Source organism: Protopterus annectens, chromosome 9.part0, assembly GCF_019279795.1.
Source record: "Protopterus annectens isolate FY-2018-M chromosome 9.part0, PAN1.0, whole genome shotgun sequence".
Lineage (NCBI taxonomy): Eukaryota > Metazoa > Chordata > Ceratodontiformes > Protopteridae > Protopterus > Protopterus annectens.
In genome coordinates, this window is record NC_056743.1 from 883,533,422 (window position 1) to 883,554,817 (window position 21,396).

Consider the following 21,396-nt stretch of genomic DNA (forward strand, 5'->3'; position numbering starts at 1 on the left):
GAAAATCTACCAGTGGGTCTGGCAAGTACACAAACATCAAACAGAAGTAGTAAAAAAAAAAAAGCAGCAGTAGCACAGCCGTGCACTTAAGGACATTTTCCTCTTGTCCGAAAATAATACAAATCAGCATTTCCTTTCAGGGTTTTTTAAGTGACTACGAAATCTGAATCAGACTTTGAACACTTTATATCTTACCGTCTGCCACAATCCGGGAAGTAGACTGTCCATGTGGTGGCCTAGGGTACCGAGCTTCCATACAGGAGTTGAACAGTGTCTGTCCATCACAGGGATGGTTTCGATGAGGGGAATTTCGTATCAGGGAGGGGTCAGAGTACATGGGGTTAGCACAGGGAACAAGACTGTAAAAGCAAAAAAAGAACACATTAATGTAACACATACTCCAGACTGTTTCACTACACACTGTCACAGAAAGTTGTAACAACTTCCAATGCCAAAAAGGCATGTCCACATTAAACAGAATTAAGATACAGAATTGTGACTTAGTGGTACAGTAACCTGTTGCCAGCAAGGTTCCAACCAGACAAGTATATCTCATACTCTTCCACCACTAAGGAAAAGCTGAACATTACTTCTGTACATATGTAAACACTAACCTCATTTGCTTTCTGACTTCCTGGTCTGTCATTTTCTCCCACATCTTTTGAACGCACACACTGCCCATCTTTCTTCCCCTCCTGTCCTGCCAATTCTTCTCTGCCTCTTTCTCCTGGACTCATTAAGTGCCTGAGTGAGCTAATCTACACCTAGACAGTAAGGTAATTACTACACTTTTGTCATCCTAATAACTATAACTTACCTTTTCTTCTTTAGTGCAGAATCTAATGTGCCACTTTAGCCTCCTACATCTTGCCAGTGAAGCGTATTCCATGTTTGTAGATTAGATACTGCTTAGACATGTCTTATGTTCAGTTTTTTTTTTCTTTTGTTTTTTTGTTAATTTTGCCTACTATTACCTACTTCTTACAAGTAGCTTCCCAATTGTATCTGATTTAAGTTTCCCTCTAATGCTGCAAGTTTCATATTGTTCTTAATGTATAACCTTAAACTTCCTGTAAATTACTTTGTACATTCACTACAACATTTATTCCTTAAACGTTGATTGTGATTGCACTGTTTTGTGCTCTATACCTGCAATGTGGCAGAAAAGGGTCACATGACCAGCTCACCTACTGGATTACAAATGCAATAAATAAATAAATAAAAGTAAATTATAAAAAAAAAAAAAAATTCTATTACAAGAGCATGCAAAGTCTCACAACATGATGTTGGTTATGTAACAGTGCCGCTGTTGACCGAGAGTCAAATTATGTTAAATTTATCAAGTTTCTGTAGGGACATTATGACAGACACAGAGTTATTATTCTCTTGGATGTACGGGAGCATATTGAAGGAATGGATTAATAAATGAAGGGAGTAATCTCTTTTTACTAAAGTGTTAAAAATATGCATGAAAATACATTTTATTACTTCCTTCATATTTCAAGTTAAACGAAGCCTGGTTTCCACAAAATCAATAAGCATCATACAGTATTCCCCACTTAAGCCATAACTTACCTTGTAACGCCTGTTCTCTAAGTGAATGAAACCAAAAATCAAAACTTAAGCATATTAGTCTAAGTGTTTACGAACTGTGATTGATCAGAAGTACTTAATACGTCAGATAGCATTTGATCATCACATTTGCATGTTGACTACCTAAGGTAGCACTCATCACTTATTCTGCAGTTAGCCTGCCAATGCATCATATACACTATTATTTTTTTATACATTTAACTGGGAAAGCCCACATTAACAGCTCAGAGGCATACACCTGTGCACCAGCAGCCACACTTAAGCGATGCACATAAAAAGACCTGCAATTACTATGATGAACAGGAATGGTACAGATGAAGGGAATTCCACATCAGGGAAGTGTCAGTGTACACAGGACTGCTTATTACTGGGTAACTGTCTGTGTAGCTGATAGTCTGCATGTTGTTTTCAATGAGAATACATGGAGCTGTGTATGTGTATATGTGACAACATGCTGGTTAAGAGTGAAATAACTAATTCCACTGCTAATATGAATACCAGTTTGTGAGTGTGGGAAAACATGGACATGTATATACAGAAGTGGGCGTGAGTGTCTTTGTAGAAGCTTTTTGTTGTTCGCTGCTGCAGTAATGTGATGTGCACATTTAAATGGAGTACCAAACAGGGATAAAAGTATGCATAAAGCCGTAATCAAAGATACTCACAAAAATCATGATGACTTCATGATGCAAAAAAATTCAATATTGTTATGTTTAAGCATATGCATCACTCTTAATATATTCACTGTGGGTGTAGTTAGCGACATGTACAAAAACTTCCTTATCTCGAATAGAATCACCCACAACCTATTCGTGTGGTCCTTTGTCGCTGCTCTGTATATATATCATATTAGCACCTTATAGGTGTACTGTTTTGTGTATAAATATAAAAAATATATAATAAAGTGTTTATGCTTAGTGTACTAATACTTTTTGCATAAGATTGACCAATTACTAGAAAATGTGTCTGATATTGAATTTTTTTGCCTCATGAAGTCATCATGATTTTTGTATCTTTGATTGCAGTTTTATGACAAACAGTTGGTTGTTATTTGGTTAAGGTAGTAACGTTGGATTAAAACACTACAATATGCAGGTACTGTAAATATTAAGGGTAGGATTAATTGTATTTTAATTTATTTTCCAAATATGTTGATTTTATAAATATTTTAACAACATTATTTATACATCTTCATTTCACCTAGATGTAGGTGAATGCTTTTTTTAGTTGGTAAGAACATTTTTTTATATATGTTGATATGGCTTTAACAGTTTGAAATGGAAATGATTAAATGAAGCTGGTTTTGGCGTCAAATTTGTATTATAAGGCATCTTTGTAACAATTATGGTGTTCTGAAGAAGCCCATTTATATGGGTGAAAGCACTTAACCGTTTACATTTTATGGCATTTTGCTGTTTTTTCGTTGTGCAATAATAAACAGTTTATACTTTTGGAGTTGGTTGCTGTTCATCGCTGTGTAGTATACATTATCCTAGAGGTGACTGGACACTTATTGGTGACTCCGTGGCTTTCTGTGTTTTTCGCAGTTGCATTTTTGTGCACATTCAGTTGGAAGTGTCAGTGTACACAGGACTGCTTCATTTGTATTGTAGGCAAATGAAGATGCAGACACAAACTAATTACATTAAGTTTATGTGAATTTCTGATTTTTGTGAACCATGCTTGGCCCTGCCATTTTGCTTTTCCATCTAGGCCCATTTGTATCCCTCCTGCATTCCACTTCATTCCAGCATATATAGTGCTTACTTCCTTTAATAACTGAATTTGAATTTCTTAGTCATAACTTACTGCTTCGTGGATTACTAAACTCTAAAGTTCCAGCTACATCTTGAGAAGGAAAGAAAACTGGGCAACGAAAAGATCAGTTATGGTGACAGACATGATAAAGTAATAAGCATATCTCTTAACTTCTTAGTGCAAGGAATCTGGACAAAGCCTAAAATAATGGGAGAGCCCAAAAGTACAGACAGATTTTAAACATTTCTCTTATAAACATAGAAAGTTGCTAGAATAACAGGATTTGTTACCATGTGTTTTCTGAAGGATATGAAGTTTAAAACTCAAATGTATGTCATTATTTAATTACTTCAATCCTCAGTGATTTGCCAGAAAACCAAAAATTTTATGAGAAACAGACAAAAAATATGGCCATTCTGTGAAAATTTGGACAGTTAAGAGGTATGATAATGAGCCATCCCCTTAGTTAGTTAGTTAGTTAGTTAGTTAGTTAGTTAGTTAGTTAGTTAGTTTCATATGTTTTTAAGTAACTGCCATGCCCTTGCTGTGTTCCTAACTGTAGACTATACTATCCAGTTGTTGTCAGTTTTCTACACTATTTTTGACACATTACTGGAATTACGCTCTCTTTACAGTGCTTTGTGTGCTAATACAGCTCATTTCTTCATAGATAGTATCATTAAAAGTGTTGAAAGTTAGACTCGTGTACTATAGACAAGAGAGAAGATCAAGAGATGCCCAGCCTCCTAGTGTACAGGGGTGGAGCCCTGACCTTGACCCATTCAACCTGTGTTTGAATAGCAGTACAGATGGTGGAGAAGTCATGGTGGGAATAACGGCTTACATTGGCTGATGCAACCCTACCATTCCTGGGGATGGAGACGTGGTTAAGCTTACCACATTAGTAATATCTACCATGAGGTGGATGATTCCTCACAGACGAAGTCAGGCAGCCTTGTACTGTTACAGGAGTGTCTGTACCAGTGGGTTGTGGTGGTAGGCATGTATGGAAGCATCCATCTGTCTCACTAGCTAAGTAGCCATAACAGAGTCTTTAAGCTGCCTATGAAGGAGGCATAGATCTGGGAAGAGACCTCTGGTTATCTGAACACCATCAGGCATACTCCAGCATGTGTGACTGTTACCTTCTAGTGGAAGAAATGGGCTAATGAGCTCCCTGGATGCAGAGAAATGGTTGTAGGGCTGTCATCCAGTCCAGGAATGCCTGGCTCTTAGCCTTGACACATGAATGAACCAGTGGGGAGCAATGGACAAATCCCATAGCAGGATTAACAAACAAAAAGAGACAGAAAGAGAGTAGTGTCTGACAGACAAAAGACAATCAACAATTTACTATAAAAACAGCAGGCCACAGAACAAACTATGTTACTGTGAATGAAAGACTCCAGGCATGTTTTCATGTTACCTCTACTGCCTTGAGAGAATGGATTCATTTCTTTTTATTTACCTATGCTGTTTATGCATTTTGTGACCCAGCCAGCTTGTATTCTCTTACCTACTTATCGCACCCCTGTCTTTTTCCACTCCTAATGTCCCTGACACTGTCACTAGTGGCAGTGCTTGCGTCTCTGCAGCCCCTGCCAAGCAGTAGATGCAGAGAAGCTATAATATATTGCTTGCAGTGTTGGGGAATACCTATATGCCTTAGTCCAGTGTAGCACTGACAGTTCTGCACATCTACTTTCTTCATGTCATTTACGTGCTTCACGTCTGAGTGTGCCATCTTCTGAAAGAGACAATAAACCAAAGTCCCAACTGCTTGACTTGGTGATAGTCCCTCTGGATGTAAAAGGTCCCATTGCACCTATCAAAAAGAGTAGGGGAAGTTTCCCAATGCCCTAGCCAAATTTCCCCTAGTAGTATAAATACAGCCTCAGGTCTCCCCCTGAAAAGAGGCCACTAGCCTAGTGAGACTAACCCAGTCATAGGATAAATAAAATAAAAATAAATGAAAACATGCAACTGCTGCTTCAGCAGATAGCTGCATTGATATGTATGACTACCTTCCACCAAAACAGGCACACCTACTGTTGGAAAAAAAACTCCCACCTGAGATGGAAGGGCTAGTCAGTAGCCATTCAATTCCACCTATCTAAGTCACGTTATTTGGCAGTTTGTTAGTAACTGACATTCCAGAAACAGAACCTGTACACCACAGAAACAGAACCTGTACACCAACACTATCAAAGTTAGTTGAAACTAGAGCAAATACATTTCATTCTGTAAATTAGTAATGATTATCCTCTGTAAGTAACACTCAGTTGTATCTCTGCACTGCTGTCCTTTCTCATTAAAAGGCCAAGATCACTTTCAATTCAAGTAAAAAAACTACAGTTTAATGTCAGGCACACCTAACAATACTGGTTAAGACCAGCAGATGGCGAAATAAGCTTATGTTGCATACAAGTGACAGTCACAATTCCTCAAGTACCTATAATAAATTCAGTACAATTATAAACTGGCGGTGGTGGTGCTGCTGTAGCGTTGTCGCCTCACAGTAAGACGTCCTGTTCAATTCTCAGCTAAAGCGTCTTCTATGTGGAGACATGCGTGAATGGGCGTACCTTCATTGAAGGTTGTGCGTCAGAGCTGGCAACTCGGCACGTAAAAATCTACTGCCAATCATTAGCGGACTGGAGTTCCGCTGTGGCGACCCCTAACCGGGAAAAGCCGAAAGACACAACAACTTCAAAGGAATGACTGCTTGCTATCTGATATCAGGACGTACCATTCCAACCAAGAAGGCTGTAGTATACAATTGACACCCTTTTTATGGTAATCCTCCCTTTTACAGCCTCCATTACGATACATGATCTGGAAAAAGGCTGTTACAGATCTTGGTTTGTGAATGCTAACTACAACTTCCATAAGATACACAAATGTACAAGCATTTATGTCTGTTAGAAATTGTGAAACACAGCTGGTAACAGGCAAAACAGTGATGGCACAGCCTACTGTTTTTCTATCTCATGAGACTGCTTTCTCTAAGGTCATACTGTAAGTGGATGCCCAAATGGCATGTATGCAGACTGCCAAAGACAGTAAGTGACACACTCTGTCCTCATTTTCCTTAATGACCTCATTGCTTACTGCTGCTCTAGAATATTTTTTTCCGGTTGACTGCTTTTCTAATGGCAATACAGGCAGTTAGTAGCGCAAAACTGGAAGAATGTCATTTCTCTTATTCAATTAACACACCAAACATCAAAGTGCACTATTCATAAAAGTGTCAGAAACCTAGCTTTGATGGCAAATATGGAGCACATGGCCCACCCACCCAGGATTCCACTTATCGAGTGCATAATAAAATCAGAGGGGCGTTCAGTCCTCTCTTTTTTGTCACTTTCTTCTCAGACATTTGATTCAGTAAGAACAGTCCCTGGATCACCAAGCTTGCTGATGATTGCAGTCTTGGTAATATTGCCCCTTCGTCTACAGTACACACTACAGAATTTTGGAATACATTAAGTGCAACCTATTCCTGGTGTAACTGTCTGAGTCTCAGTTTGGGCAAGTGCAGCAAATGGGAAACAAGCAATAGGTCATGTTAAACCTATTACACCTAGGGCACTTAAGCTGTAAACTGGGGTTTTTTGCTCCTCAGTTGCTGCCACGGGGAACCAGATGATACAGCTAAACAGGGACGGTATAGAGTTCCTTACTATAAAAGGACTGATGAGGTTGCAAGCCTGATTTACACAGATAAGCTAAGAGAAGCATCTCTGCTCCCTGTTTTATGTCATTTCCTGACAGGCAACTAATGCCTTGCATTCCTGGACATTTGAGGAACCCTCTGTTTCAGAGTGTGTGTGTGAATACAATTAACCTCAAAATCTGTGTTAACAGAATTAGATTTGAAATCTTCATTAACAACAGAAGTGAACGTGACAGGTTCATCACCGAAAACTTTCCTCATCTTTGGAATGAACTTTTTCTACGCACAAAAGTGTATCATTGACTCCCAGCTTTTAAAAATGAATCCTATGGTTACATGGGTATACATAAATTCCAGTGCTTTCTGACCCTTTGTCACTCTTCTTAAAGTCCAGTCAGCTATAAGTTTGAATTAATCTCTGCACACATCCAATTTGTAGACCTCCTAAGTCTTACGGCTATCCTATGCATTCTTGAATCCATTTGTTGTTTTCTTATTTAACTACACAGTTATCTGTCACTGTATGTGTGAAACCATATTTCCTCATTTCCTATGATTTGCATGTAGAAATTGTTGAGACACATTTAATCTAAACAAAGGATGCATTAACTTTCATTGAAATACTATTTCCTCTAATCATCAGACTGGTCAGAAGTCTTTCTTAATCAGTGTAACAAATGGAAACAAAAACACATCCACCAAGTTGCAGATATGCACTGTCTGCATAGCAGTACTGCTATGGAAAAGGTATTTAGCACCTTAATGTTTACAGCTGAGGGAGGACTAGGGATAGTACATGTAAATATGAGTGACAGCGGGCAAACAGGTTTCATATACCCAGTGTAAATTAAGACGTAGAAAACAACACATCTACTCTATAATGACAGACTTCTCAGCTGCTGCTTACTGCACAGTGTGGACAAGAAAAAAAACGAAGAAAGGAAAGTTCTAGCAAATGTATTCCAACTTGTCCTCTGACTCAGTACACCTAGCTGTATTTGCACTTACAGGCTAGACCGATGCAGATAACTGTACCAGTCCCACTTCTGCTGGCTCTGCTTCTTACAATCTGCTCACCCTGATAGAGGATAGGCTGTATCCCATAAAAAGAAGATGGCTGTTGGGTAACCAACTTCCTTGGTTACATGCAGACTTAAGAGAAGAGGTAAACTTGACAGTTAAACTTAGCACAAGTGGAAAGCTGATAGTGTTAATATTTAAAAAAGCAAGCTGGAAACTTATAAGAGACTAAGAAGGTATACCAGTGTCAAAATGAATGCAGCAGAAGCTGCTTATTATAAAACTCTTCAAGCTGCAAGTCTTAGTCATTCTAAAATATTGACGAAGTATCAGAGGAGGACTAAGCACCAGCAAGCTTCTTCACAAGTCTCCCACAACCACCAAATAAACTTAGACACAACTCAATAAAGGACAGTACATCTTCTACAACATTTCCTTCCACTGATAACTTTAGCTCCCCCAAACCTGCTTTACCCCATGTTTAATTAAGTTACTGCAATATCCCCAGTCTGTCTGAAAACTATAAATAAAAAAGGCAGTTAAGGAACACCTTGATGAACTTGCAATCCAGCATTTCATCATCTTCACCCCAAATATTCTAAATTTGGGCAGCAAACTTCTCAACTTTTTTTGCAGAAGAATTTTGGACATTTCCAGAATTAATGGAGGATGGCAAAGGTCCATATTTTAAATACTACCCTTATGTGCATGAAAAGTTACTAGAACAACAGGTTTTGCATCAACATGCATTTTCTTAACAATAAGAAGTATAAACTCAAACATATGGTATTACTACTGAATGTACTCCTCGGTGATTTACCAAAAAAATCAAAAATTGTATGAGGGAAAGAGCAAAAATATGTAGTGAAATCAGGGACATTTTGCACAATTCTAAACAGCTGAGTAGTATCCTATGCCGTGAGCTGCTTTGCAAGCCACTAACATATTTCTTCAGTCTTTCACTTAATAAGATAATTTTCCTCACCTTCAAGTGCATATTAATAATCCCATTTCTCAGGGTTCCACATCCAGTGCAGCCAATGGATACAGTCCTATGTTAACAACTGATCAACATCCTTGAAAAATAGTCTTAAGAACAAACCCTCAGTATGCTCAAATGCATTTAACATTCTTGTTGATAGTATGACTTAAAACCTGGTTACCAGAGCTGGATTGTGGTCAAATGGCACCCTAGGCAGGATAATGGATGGAGACCCCTCCACCTGGTCATTCAGTGTCCCATTACTTAGCTATTTCTCCCCAGTTACCATAAACACTGTTCAAACTTGTCAGTGTGCATACTGTTTTATTTACTTCAACAATGAGTAGAGATATTTGGATTTAATTTAAAACTTTTACTTCAGATTTTACAGCACAAACACTGATAGCCATTTGATGAAGAAAACAATACAGTCTCACAATGAAAACAGACTTAACATGATCAGTAAACAACTTAGCCCTTGAAACTCACATTCATTGAGATGGCATTGTAACCCACATTCAAAGAAAAAACATAGGCCCCTTGCACACATTTTTAGGACCTTGCATACATGCATGTGTTCTTTGATTCACCTTCCTGATTGTATTAAATGATATTCCTTGTATAATACAACACTTATTTTTAGAGTGTGTTTTAAATTTGCAGTTTTGAACACTTTTCCAGTAAGCAATTAAACAAAAAGTATGAACCAATAATGAATAAGCCACCCATCTCCGAACATTTCAACCATAAAAGGCCACTCAAATGTTTGTCGTTACCCACCAATATTGGTCAATATGCACAATCACTGCAGAAGTAAAAGTCATTGTAAAGAGATCTGAAACTAACATTTTTAGGACCATGCATACATGCATGTGTTCTTTGAGTCACCTTCCTGATTGTATTAAATGAAATTCCTTGTATAATACAACACTTATTTTTAGAGTGTGTTTTAAATTTGCAGTTTTGAACACTTTTCCAGTAAGCAATGAAACAAAAAGTATGAACCAATAATGAATAAGCCACCCATCTCCGAACATTTCAACCATAAAAGGCCACTCAAATGTTTGTCGTTACCCACCAATATTGGTCAATATGCACAATCTCTGCAGAAGTAAAAGTCATTGTAAAGAGATCTGAAACTAACATTTTTAGGACCATGCATACATGCATGTGTTCTTTAAGTCACCTTCCTGATTGTATTAAATGATATTCCTTGTATAATACAACACTTATTTTTAGAGTGTGTTTTAAATTTGCAGTTTTGAACACTTTTCCAGTAAGCAATGAAACAAAAAGTATGAACCAATAATGAATAAGCCACCCATCTCCGAACATTTCAACCATAAAAGGCCACTCAAATGTTTGTCGTTACCCACCAATATTGGTCAATATGCACAATCTCTGCAGAAGTAAAAGTCATTGTAAAGAGATCTGAAACTAATGATGAGGTTGCTGTTAGCAAATGACTTAAAGAATAAATTGCCTACCTTACATAAAAAAATGGTAAGTTGGTAATATTACAAAATTATAATAGGGAGTTCTGGCAAACCGACAACAGGTTCATAATTACTAGGCATTTCATCCAAAGGAGGACACACTCGGGAGTGCAGCACCCCATCTCCTCTTAAAGTAAACCACAGTATTAGCAATCCATCTACATTATATGGGACCAACAGCCTGCTGCACCAGAGGCAAGTACAGTACATGTTGTGCTACTAAAACTGCTTTCAAATTCTGCAGCACAGACACTGATTTGTTAAACAAAACATTTGCACATTGAATAAACCAAAAAGCACTAAACGAAATGACAAATCAGGTAAACCAAACAAAATGAGCTGCAGGAAACACAAATCCAAGGCTGACAATGTAAAATAAAATTTAATAAAGTAAGCACACGCTTTCGGAGGGCTCAATGGCACTCCTTCTTCATACAACAAAGTTAAAAATTTTTAACTGACAAACACATTTATATACAAATTAATTATGCTAATTAAATCCTTTCAAACTAGCAAATCACATAACCCCATTAAAGGAGTATGGTCATACTACCGACACCATCAATCAAACTAAATACTTCCATCTTAAAAAATATATATATGTATCTTTGTGCACCATAAATAAAACCTAACACAAAAGAAAAAAGTTAACCTTAAGTGATTAAAAATCCAGATAGACTTCACATCGAACCTATAAACTTAAAAACATAAAACCAACCCACCCACGTTATCTTTTCAATGAGAAGTTCTGTAAAATGCAACTAATAGACACATAATCGTTTAATCCATGTAGGCAGCTGTACGAATTTGCCAAAAAAGTTCACAGATTTCCAAAAGGTTTTGCCAAGGACCATCTCTAGCAGCACAATCAATTTTCTTCAAAATGGTGAACTTAAAGAAATGGTCTGGAAACTGGCCAATGTGTCTAGTGAGAGTGTTGTTGCGTTCACCTCTAGCTGTAGCATATATGTGCTCATAGATGTGCTGCCCGATTTTTCTTTCGGTTTTACCGATGTAAAATGCAGTGCATCTCTGACAGGTGGCCACATAAACAATGCCCCTGGTCTCACAATTAAATTTACCATTAATTTTATACACCTGGTCTCTCAGCCTAATCGTAGCATCTGTGCACACATGTTTACACTGCCTACATGACCCACATTTAGTCATGCCTACTTTGTGAACTCCTGAAGTTTTAGGTTTAACCTCCAGCAGTGATTTCAAGTTTTGTCCTCTCCTAAAAATAACTTTAGGGCTATCACCGAACTTGTTAAATAAGTGGGGGTCTTCGATGACCAAGGACCAATTCTTTTTTAGCACTTTCAAAATAGACGAATAGTCTAAACTGAAAGTGCACAAAAATCTGGTAGCAAAAGAGGCTGTTTGATTCATGGGTAAGACAGTATTTTCTAAACTGTCATCACCCTGTGAGACATGTCTTACAGAAGACAGAATTGGTTTATAAAAACCTAAACTCCTTTTGTTAATGACTTCAGATTTTATTTCTAGGACACGACCTAGAGGATACCCTCTATTGGTGAACATGCCAGTTAAACGCTCACATTCAACCAGAAAATCCTCATAATCCGAAACCATCCTAGCGGCCCTAACCATCTGACCTTTTATGACCGCTATTTTCTGATGTTTAGGATGGCTACTAGTATAGTAAAGGAATGCGTTGGAATAAGTAGGTTTCCTATAGATCACACTCTTAAGGCTCTAATTAACAGGATCCTTAATCAACAAAATGTCTAGGAAACTAATACACCATTCCTGTAAATTGTGAGTAAATTCTAAAAAAACGGTCAGGTTAGAAATCCTTTCTATAAAGGAAGGAACCAAAGAGGGATCAGCCTTCCACAATATAAACATGTCGTCCTGATACCTAGTGTACCAGGTGACACAATCATTGAATAAAATGTCAGGAAAAAGGAATGTCTTTTCCCAATATGCCAACACACAGTTGGCAAAACTGCCACCACACGGTGAACCCATTGCTACCCCTGATCACTGCAAGTAAATGTTACCAGAAGTCTATCTGGATTTTTAATCACTTAAGGTTAACTTTTTTCTTTTGTGTTAGGTTTTATTTATGGTGCACAAAGGTACATATATATATTTTTTAAGATGGAAGTATTTAGTTTGATTGTTGGTGTCGGTAGTATGAACATACTCCTTTAATGGGGTTATGTGATTTGCTAGTTTGAAAGTATTTAATTAGCATAATTAATTTGTATATAAATGTGTTTGTCAGTTAAAAATTTTTAACTTTGTTGTCTGAAGAAGGAGTGCCATTGAGCCCTCCGAAAGCGTGTGCTTACTTTATTAAATTTTATTTTACATTGTCAGCCTTGGATTTGTGTTTCCTGCACCTCATTTTGTTTGGTTTACCTGGTTTGTCATTTCGTTTAGTGCTTTTTGGTTTACTCAGTTTGTGTATAGCACTATGAGCAGTCTGGAAGCATCCCCTCAAGGCTCTTTATTCACACAGTCGGATTGTCAGGGAGGGCATTCCGTCATTAACCAGCCATCTACTCATGAGGCGAATGCCGATGGTAACTTAACGGCTCTTTTGGAGATGATCATGGGCCGTAAGGAAAATCTCACACAGCGGTTTGATGCTTTCCAGCTGTTTGGTTCTCAAACTGGCACCAGCACTTTACAGGCTCAACATTCCGGTGTTGGATTATCTATGCTTTCACCGGGACAGCAACCACTCACAATTAATAGCACTAACACTCGGTTAACAGGCAATGATGGGAATAGCAACTGTGGTTCTCATTTACTTGGCTTGCAGGCGGGTTAAGGAATTCCATCTCCAAGGGCAAACAACCAAGTTTATAACAATGTGTCTGAACAAGGTTTGATTCAGTCTACTCCTACCATCTGTGGTTTTTTGAGCAACATTGATTTCTTTGAAAAGGGGAACACCGATGCAAACGATACGCCCACGTCTAGTAACATTGAACCAACTGTAAGTAACATTTTACAGCTTATCAACACCTTTGATTTAAAACTGTTCAAATGTAGAAAACTTCAGTTGGAAATATCATATTTCCAACAATGTTTGGCTAAACAAGTGGTTCCTAAAGGGCTTCGGCAGTGGCAATTTCCTGTAGGACTTATCGAGGGGTCACAATTTCATAATGACCTTCTCGCACTATTTGATAAGCAGGCTTATGAATTTCTCAATATGTTAATTCTACAGTATAATAAGGAGGCTGAAGCCCTTCAAAAAGACTTGGAAGCCCTTGAACACCAAATCAAAGGTGACACTGACTTTTTAAGATATAAATACGAATATTTTCATATTTTCAATAGTATTGAGGCTACAATGTGTAAACTGGTCAACACCAAAAAGAAAAAGATTGACAGGGACGTCCGCGAATATTCAAATAAAAAAGCTTATCCGTGTCCCCCCCATTTTTAAATTAACTAATGAATTTAGACAAGTTGTGGACTTGAGTGGACACCCATTAAATTTAGATGACCAGAAGGGGGATGAGGCTAGTAACCAGAATGAAGAATCACAACCTCTTCGCCGTAGCAAACGTCTTATTAACAGCACCAACAACAATGGTCATGGTGTGGCCACTTGCGAACAACAGTTGCCATCTTCCTCAAATGCAAATAGTCACAATAACCTGCCCCAAGAGGGTTTTCCCAGGAACAACAAATCCAAGCAGAGGAACACGCGAGCGAGGAACAATTCTGGCAACTCCGGGAGCAGGAGAAACCCGAGGAGGAGATAGCTAACACAAAACACGACCCTGTGATTATGGTTGACTCTGGAGGAGACTTTAAGATATACAACTATACTAGTTTTGTTATTAGTGAGGATATGGCAGATTTCTTTTCAAAGGGATTATCCTTTGTGCCAGATTCTCATTTTGATATTGTTAAAACAATTGTTGACTTGAAATTGTTCGTGAGGAAACTTAATTTAAACATCTTAATGCACGAGAAATATTCTGCAAGTAGTAGTAGTAGTAACCTTAGAATTTCCAGTGTTTTTAATCCCCCTTTGCATGAGGCTCTGCGCTGTTTTGAAAAAATGTGTGAGCTTGATTTTAGGGCTTTAGCTCAGAACAACCCTAATTCACACAAACACAAGATGAACATCACTAAACTTGAGCGTGACTTCATTTTAACATTGCAGAACTCTCATGTTAGGGTTATGAAACCAGACAAGGGGGGAGGTCTGGTCTTCATGGATCATTATCTATATGCTGAGAAAATGTCCAACATGTTAGATACAGAATCTTACACTTCGGTTACTATTAATGAAGTAAATCAAGCCTATTCTAGGATAAGAGGCATTATTGAGGATTTATTTTTGGAAAGGGTCATTGACATCGACCGTTACCATTACTTGACGGTGGTGGCCCCTAGGCTCCCCGTCTTGTTTGGTATTCCCAAGATTCATAAATCCATTAGAGACCCACCTTTCCTCCCGATTGTTGATGGCCGTGGGTCCATAATTTACGCGTGTGCCAAGCTGGTGGATACTATTTTGAAACCGCTGTTAGAACTTGAGTCCCAAATCTGTAAAGACTCTTGGAGTTTTTTACATGATATAGAGACTATTCCTTTTTGTAGTGAGTGGTGTTTTTTAACTATCGATATCAAAGACCTATAAACCGTTATCCCCCAACAACTTGGTACACAGTGGGTATGCAAATTCCTTAGGAACAAAAAGGTTAGCAACAACAATGTCTATTTGGTTGAAACTTTATTATAAATTGTATTGAATTTCAACTTTATGTTGTTTGAAGGTAACATTTACTTGCAGCGATCAGGGGTAGCAATGGGTTCACCGTGTGGTGGCAGTTTTGCCAACTGTGTGTTAGCATATTGGGAAAAGACATTCCTTTTTCCTGACATTTTATTCAAAGATTGTGTCATCTGGTACACTAGGTATCAGGACGACATGTTTATATTGTGGAAGGCTGATCCCTCTTTGGTTCCTTCCTTTATAGAAAGGATTTCTAACATGACAGTTTTTTTAGAATTTACTCACAATTTACAGGAATGGCGTATTAGTTTCCTAGACATTTTGTTGATTAAGGATCCTGTTAATCAGAGCCTTAAGAGTGTGATCTATAGGAAACCTACTTATTCCAACGCATTCCTTTACTATACTAGTAGCCATCCTAAACATCAGAAAAGAGCGATTGTAAAAGGTCAGATGGTTAGGGCCGCTAGGATGGTTTCGGATTATGAGGATTTTCTGGTTGAATGTGAGTGTTTAACTGGCATGTTCACCAATAGAGGGTATCCTCTAGGTCTTGTCCTAGAAATAAAATCTGAAGTCATTAACAAAAGGAGTTTAGGTTTTTAGAAACCAATTCTGTCTTCTATAAGACATGCCTCACAGGGTGACGACAGTTTAGAGAATACTGTCTTATCCATGAATCAAACAGCCTCTTTTGCTACCAGATTTTTGTGCAATTTCAGTTTAGACTATTCGTCTATTTTGAAAGTGCTAAAAAAGAATTGGACCTTGGTCATCGAAGACCCCCACTTATTTAACAAGTTCGGTGATAGCCCTAAAGTTATTTTTAGGAGAGGACAAAACTTGAAATCACTGCTGGAGGTTAAACCTAAAACTTCGGGAGTTCACAAAGTAGGCATGACTAAATATGGGTCATGTAGGCAGTGTAAACATGTGTGCACAGATGCTACGATTAGGCTGAGAGACCAGGTGTATAAAATTAATGGTAAATTTAATTGTGAGACCAGGGGCATTGTTTATGTGGCCACCTGTCAGAGATGCACTGCATTTTACATTGGTAAAACCAAAAGAAAAATCAGGCAGCGCGTCTATGAGCACACATATGCTACAGCTAGAGGTGAACACAACAACACTCTCACTAGACACATTGGCCAGTTTCCAGACCATTTCTTTAAGTTCACCATTTTGAAGAAAATTGATTGTGCTGCTAGAGGTGGTCCTTGGAAAAACCTTTTGGAAATCTGTGAACTTTTTTGGCAAATTTGTACCTACATGTACCCAGGATTAAACGATTATGTGTCTATTAGTTGCATTTTAAAGAACTTCTCATTGAAAAGATAACATGGGTGGGTTGGTTTTATGTTTTTAAGTTTATAGGTTCGATGTGAAGTCTATCTGGATTTTTAATCACTTAAGGTTAACTTTTTTCTTTTGTGTTAGGTTTTATTTATGGTGCACAAAGATACATATATATATTTTTTAAGATGGAAGTATTTAGTTTGATTGATGGTGTCGGTAGTATGAACATACTCCTTTAATGGGGTTATGTGATTTGCTAGTTTGAAAGTATTTAATTAGCATAATTAATTTGTATATAAATGTGTTTGTCAGTTAAAAATTTTTAACTTTGTTGTCTGAAGAAGGAGTGCCATTAAGCACGTTCAACGTGTGCTTACTTTATTAAATTTTATTTTACATTGTCAGCCTTGGATTTGTGTTTCCTGCAGCTCATTTTGTTTGATTTGCACATTGAAGACAGACTTAGCATGAGCAAAAGTAAACTTCTCTTCCCTTGAAACTCACAATTCCTTGAAGATGCACTGAGACTCACAATTTCTTCAGCAGTCCAGTAGTTGGTGTAGAGGATTCAGGCTGTCTCTTATAATCAAGGAGTAGGGTTTGATCCTGAGCAAGTTAATTAAGTCATCCTTAACTAGGGCATCTCACAGACACACACCTGCTCTTGTTGTTCTGCACTTACTGTTCTGTCCCACTGCAGTTCCTGCCACTCTCACAGACACTATATCTGTACTGCTCCTCTCAGCTTCCATTCTCTGTCTGGCTGCCGTGCTGCTCTTCTCAGCTTCCGTTCTCTGGCTGGCTGCTGTGCTGCTCCTGTCAGCTTCTGTTCTCTGGCTGGCTGCTGTGCTGCTCCTGTTGGCTCCTGTTCTCTTGCTGGCTGTCGTGTTCCTCCTCTCAGCTTCTGTTCTTTAGCTGGCTGCTGTGCTGCTCCTGTTGGCTCCTGTTCTCTTGCTGGCTGTTGTGTTCCTCCTCACAGCTTCTGTTCTTTAGCTGGCTGCTGTGCTGCTCCTGTTGGCACCTGTTCTCTTGCTGGCCGTTGTGTTCCTCCTCTCAGCTTCTGTTCTCCGGTTGGCTGCTGTGCTGCTCCTCTCAGCTTCTGTTCTCTGGTTGGCTGCTGTGTTGCTCCTCTCAGCTTCTGTTCTCTGGTTGGCTGCTATGCTGCTCCTCTCAGCTTCTGTTCTCTGGCTGGCTGCTGTGCTGCTTCTCTCAGCTTCTGTTCTCTTGCTGGCTGCCGTGTTCCTCCTCTCAGCTTCTGCTCTCTGGTTGGCTGTTATGCTGCTCCTCTTAGCTATTGTTCTCTGGCTGATTGCCGTGCTGCTCCTTTTGGCTTCCATTTCAGTTCCGCAGACACCACATCAAATCCCTGTTGATAATTCTAACAGAGCTATCAGATCTTGAACTGCAGTGATCATTTTCAAAAGCTCTCCCTGTTTACATTAGGACAACGTAACATCCCAACACTAAGATTTCTAGGGCTTGCTGTAAGTCTCCTGCAAGGCTGTAAAGCCCTCCTGTCTTCCCCTGACAGGGAGCATGATCAGCAGGTGCTGATGTTGCAGGAGTCGAGAAGAGCTTGCTTTATTTATTTATTTACTTGCTTGCTTGCTTATCTATTTATTTTGGTCAACTTTAAGTTGAGGGGGTGCCAGTTTGAGGACATGCATAGGGCACCAGATGATCTAGCTATAGGTCTGCCAGTGCCACCTTCTTAGAATTCAAATGGACTTTCAAAAATGTTGATCATGTTCTGTCTATTGAAAAAAATAGCTCACAGGTTTTTCAGCTGAATTTTTTTCAGTTATTCTCTTTCCAACAAGTGTTTCAGAGTCAGTGGCAACAACATTCTTACAGATATTGATACTTTCTCTTGAAGTGTTTCCTCAGTGATCTGTTTTAGGCCTTTTAATCTTTGCCTTACTTATCGACAATCTTCCCTGTGAACTCCCAAATTTTGACAACACTAAAGCTTCTAGATTATCCACCAGTTAAAATAAATCACTCCAGTCAAACTTCTACTCTATAAGAAATAAGCTTACAAACAATAATCTCACTATAATTACTCTAAAAATACAGTGATGGTATGTGGCACCTTACAATCACTCTTATCTGCAGAGGCCTTACGTATAAAAGATCCAAATGGTACCTTAGTCCCCCGTTACAGAGGACAAGGTACCTAGTTATGTAGTGCTTGAGCAGCAGTTATCTTTCCGTTCCCACACAGCAGCTGACAAAGACGTAAAACGGCTAAAGGTACCTCAGAATATCACTCATCTGCTCAGCAGAAGGAAGACATGCCATAACAGTTAATATATTATATATTATACAATATATAAACTTGCTGCATTGCAGAGTACAGAATTGTACTTCAACTCTCTCATCCTCTTTTTTTTGTCAGTTGTGCATTGTTATCTTGCCATAAGTAACTTGTCCTGTAGATGCATGTGTGTGGAGGGGATACTGGTTGGGATTCATGAAGCTATAGTGTGATGTGCAACACCCTAACCTATCTTGAGGAATCCCCCAACCCCCATGTGTAGAGATTTATGATTAATGAAAAATATACTATAAACAACCATAGTGACAGAATGTGCATTTTTTATTGTATTCATTTGTTAACCAAGTAAATCTCCTGAACATGTACATCCCTTTTCAGGATTGATCTCAAAGCATTATTTGGTAGAGTCACACTAGACAAACAGAGCTGGAAGGAATCAAACCTCTTTCCTGGACTACAGGAAGCAGCTCATTAAGAGCTCAGAAATGTAAACCTCTGTGCTAAGTACACAGTGCAATGAAGGAGATGGGCCTTCACCTTAGTGCACCGACTCAGAGGTAATGCAAAGTAGAACGTTAATCTTTTTTCTGTGCTTTTATGTATGCAGCAGTGCTGACTTACGGTGACTGACCGTGTTCCCTAATGCTTGCTATATGCTGTATTATTAAGGAGTACAGCTCTTCAGTGTCTCCAGCAGCAGCAGCAGTGTTCCTCTCTCATTCAACCTACAATGCCCTTCTTTGTTTTAATATAGTACTGTTACACTGGGGGAGGGGCCCAATGGGTGCTTTTGTTCCAGGAAGCCTCCCCAAATCTGTGTACTGTTCTATAGCTGTCAAGTTTCTTTGTTTGTATACCACATTTGTACTGTATACACACACAGTGTTGGCCTGATGGCATGCAAATTAGCTACTTAAGCAACTCAATTAAAATGCACTCATTGACCTAATTATACCTTACACAAGCTAATACATTAATTCCAAAGTGTGTGTGTGTGTGTGTGGGGGGGGGGGGTGCAACAGCATGAAATTAGATTTTTATTACTTTATAGACAGTAATGCATAACACTGATGTTCTAGCATATGTCAATATTGTGATGAGTCCTGAGATTTCAAAATTTCACTGCAATTCTCACTGACAAATAGTGAACTGTGGAACTTGCCATTATGTATTAAAGGTATTTTTGCGGGGACAAACCCAACTGCAACCCTCACACTCCCACCACTACTACCTCTGACACTGTGAGAGGAGGGACTTGTCCAAGATAAAGCAGTTTCAAACCTAGTATATATTCCACCATAATTGCACTACAATTTTCACTATTCTGATTAGCGTATTTACCCTCTTCAAACCTTATGTGAGAACCCCATTAGGTTTTGCAGCAGAAATGTAATATGTGACACACACCTCCTAAGTTTCATTCTGCCACTAAGTATGAGACTGCTCGCATCACAGGTGTTTGATTTTACTGCTCAGTAGAATAGCTGCCCATTTGTTATTGCTAGACACCTAATGGAATAATGTACTGGTGCTCAGTGTACATTCGTTAAATGGTTATAGCTTCATAGCTGACTGGATAAAGAGCAAGCCATTTGCATTTATTTATTTATTTATTTAGTTATGTCTTCTACCACTTACTCTTTTATCTAAGGTCTCTGTACCCATGGACTGGAGATAAATTAAGGAATATACAGGGGACAAAGCTCACCACGAGTGTTCTTCCTTGCAATGTCAGTTTTTGGAATATTTTTCTGCAGTCTGTTTGTTCACAGCCTTACAGGCTCCAGTGTATATGTTTTTAAAGTATACGTCCCCAAGCTGTCTGTTACAGAGTATTTTAATTCAAGAACACTGATCAGTCATGAGATGTCATAGTAAATTCAGCCCTTATTCGGAGGTGGAACTTTTTTATGAATTCCAAAGACTGGATATTCACAATGCATAGACAGCAGTTAAAATAAACCTTCACTACAGCAAATGGAAGATAAGTAATACATTCTGGGTAATGTGAAATTTTTTACAGAGTACTTGGAAAACTCCCCTTTAGATATCAGATCGAAAATACATAATTTTGGGAGATGTAGCTTGCATTATTTTAAACATATTTAATGGTGAAATTGTTAAAATAAAAAAAATACAAATTTCCCTTTTGTGGTAATACTCTGGAACTTGTCTCAAATGAAATATACAGATCACTTGCCTGTGTAAGCCTACCATCTGCACTCAGTTTTTAAGGCTGCAGCTTGTGGTATTTATTTTAACACTTGCATCTTATTCATTTTTATTTATTATTTTATTTATTTGACATTTGTTGACCGGCTTTTTCCGACTGGGCGGAAGCCATTTTTCACCGGAGGCCCAGGGAGAAAGGCTCCAAAAGTGATTACATAGATACAGAATATCAGAAAAGTACAATGGTACTAAAAATAATTAAATAAAGAAGGTCTGCACTAAGTTATGTAGTAAATTAGACTGATACACTAAGAACATAAATTTAGGCATACAAAATATTTACATAAGAAATTATACACAATCATGTACAAGTGGAATTGACCAGTA

At 38.4% G+C, this 21,396-nt stretch overlaps 1 protein-coding gene across 1 annotated transcript in view; it reads right to left on the bottom strand.

Annotated features, from left to right (window-relative positions):
- The window catches only part of GLI1 (GLI family zinc finger 1), a 143,600-nt gene that overhangs the window by 76,018 nt on the left and 46,186 nt on the right, over positions 1-21,396 (bottom strand). Inside the window, exon 2 of the mRNA XM_044083618.1 lies at positions 196-359. Coding sequence (XP_043939553.1) covers positions 196-359 — 164 coding nt within the window. The remainder of the gene's footprint in view (positions 1-195; positions 360-21,396) is intronic.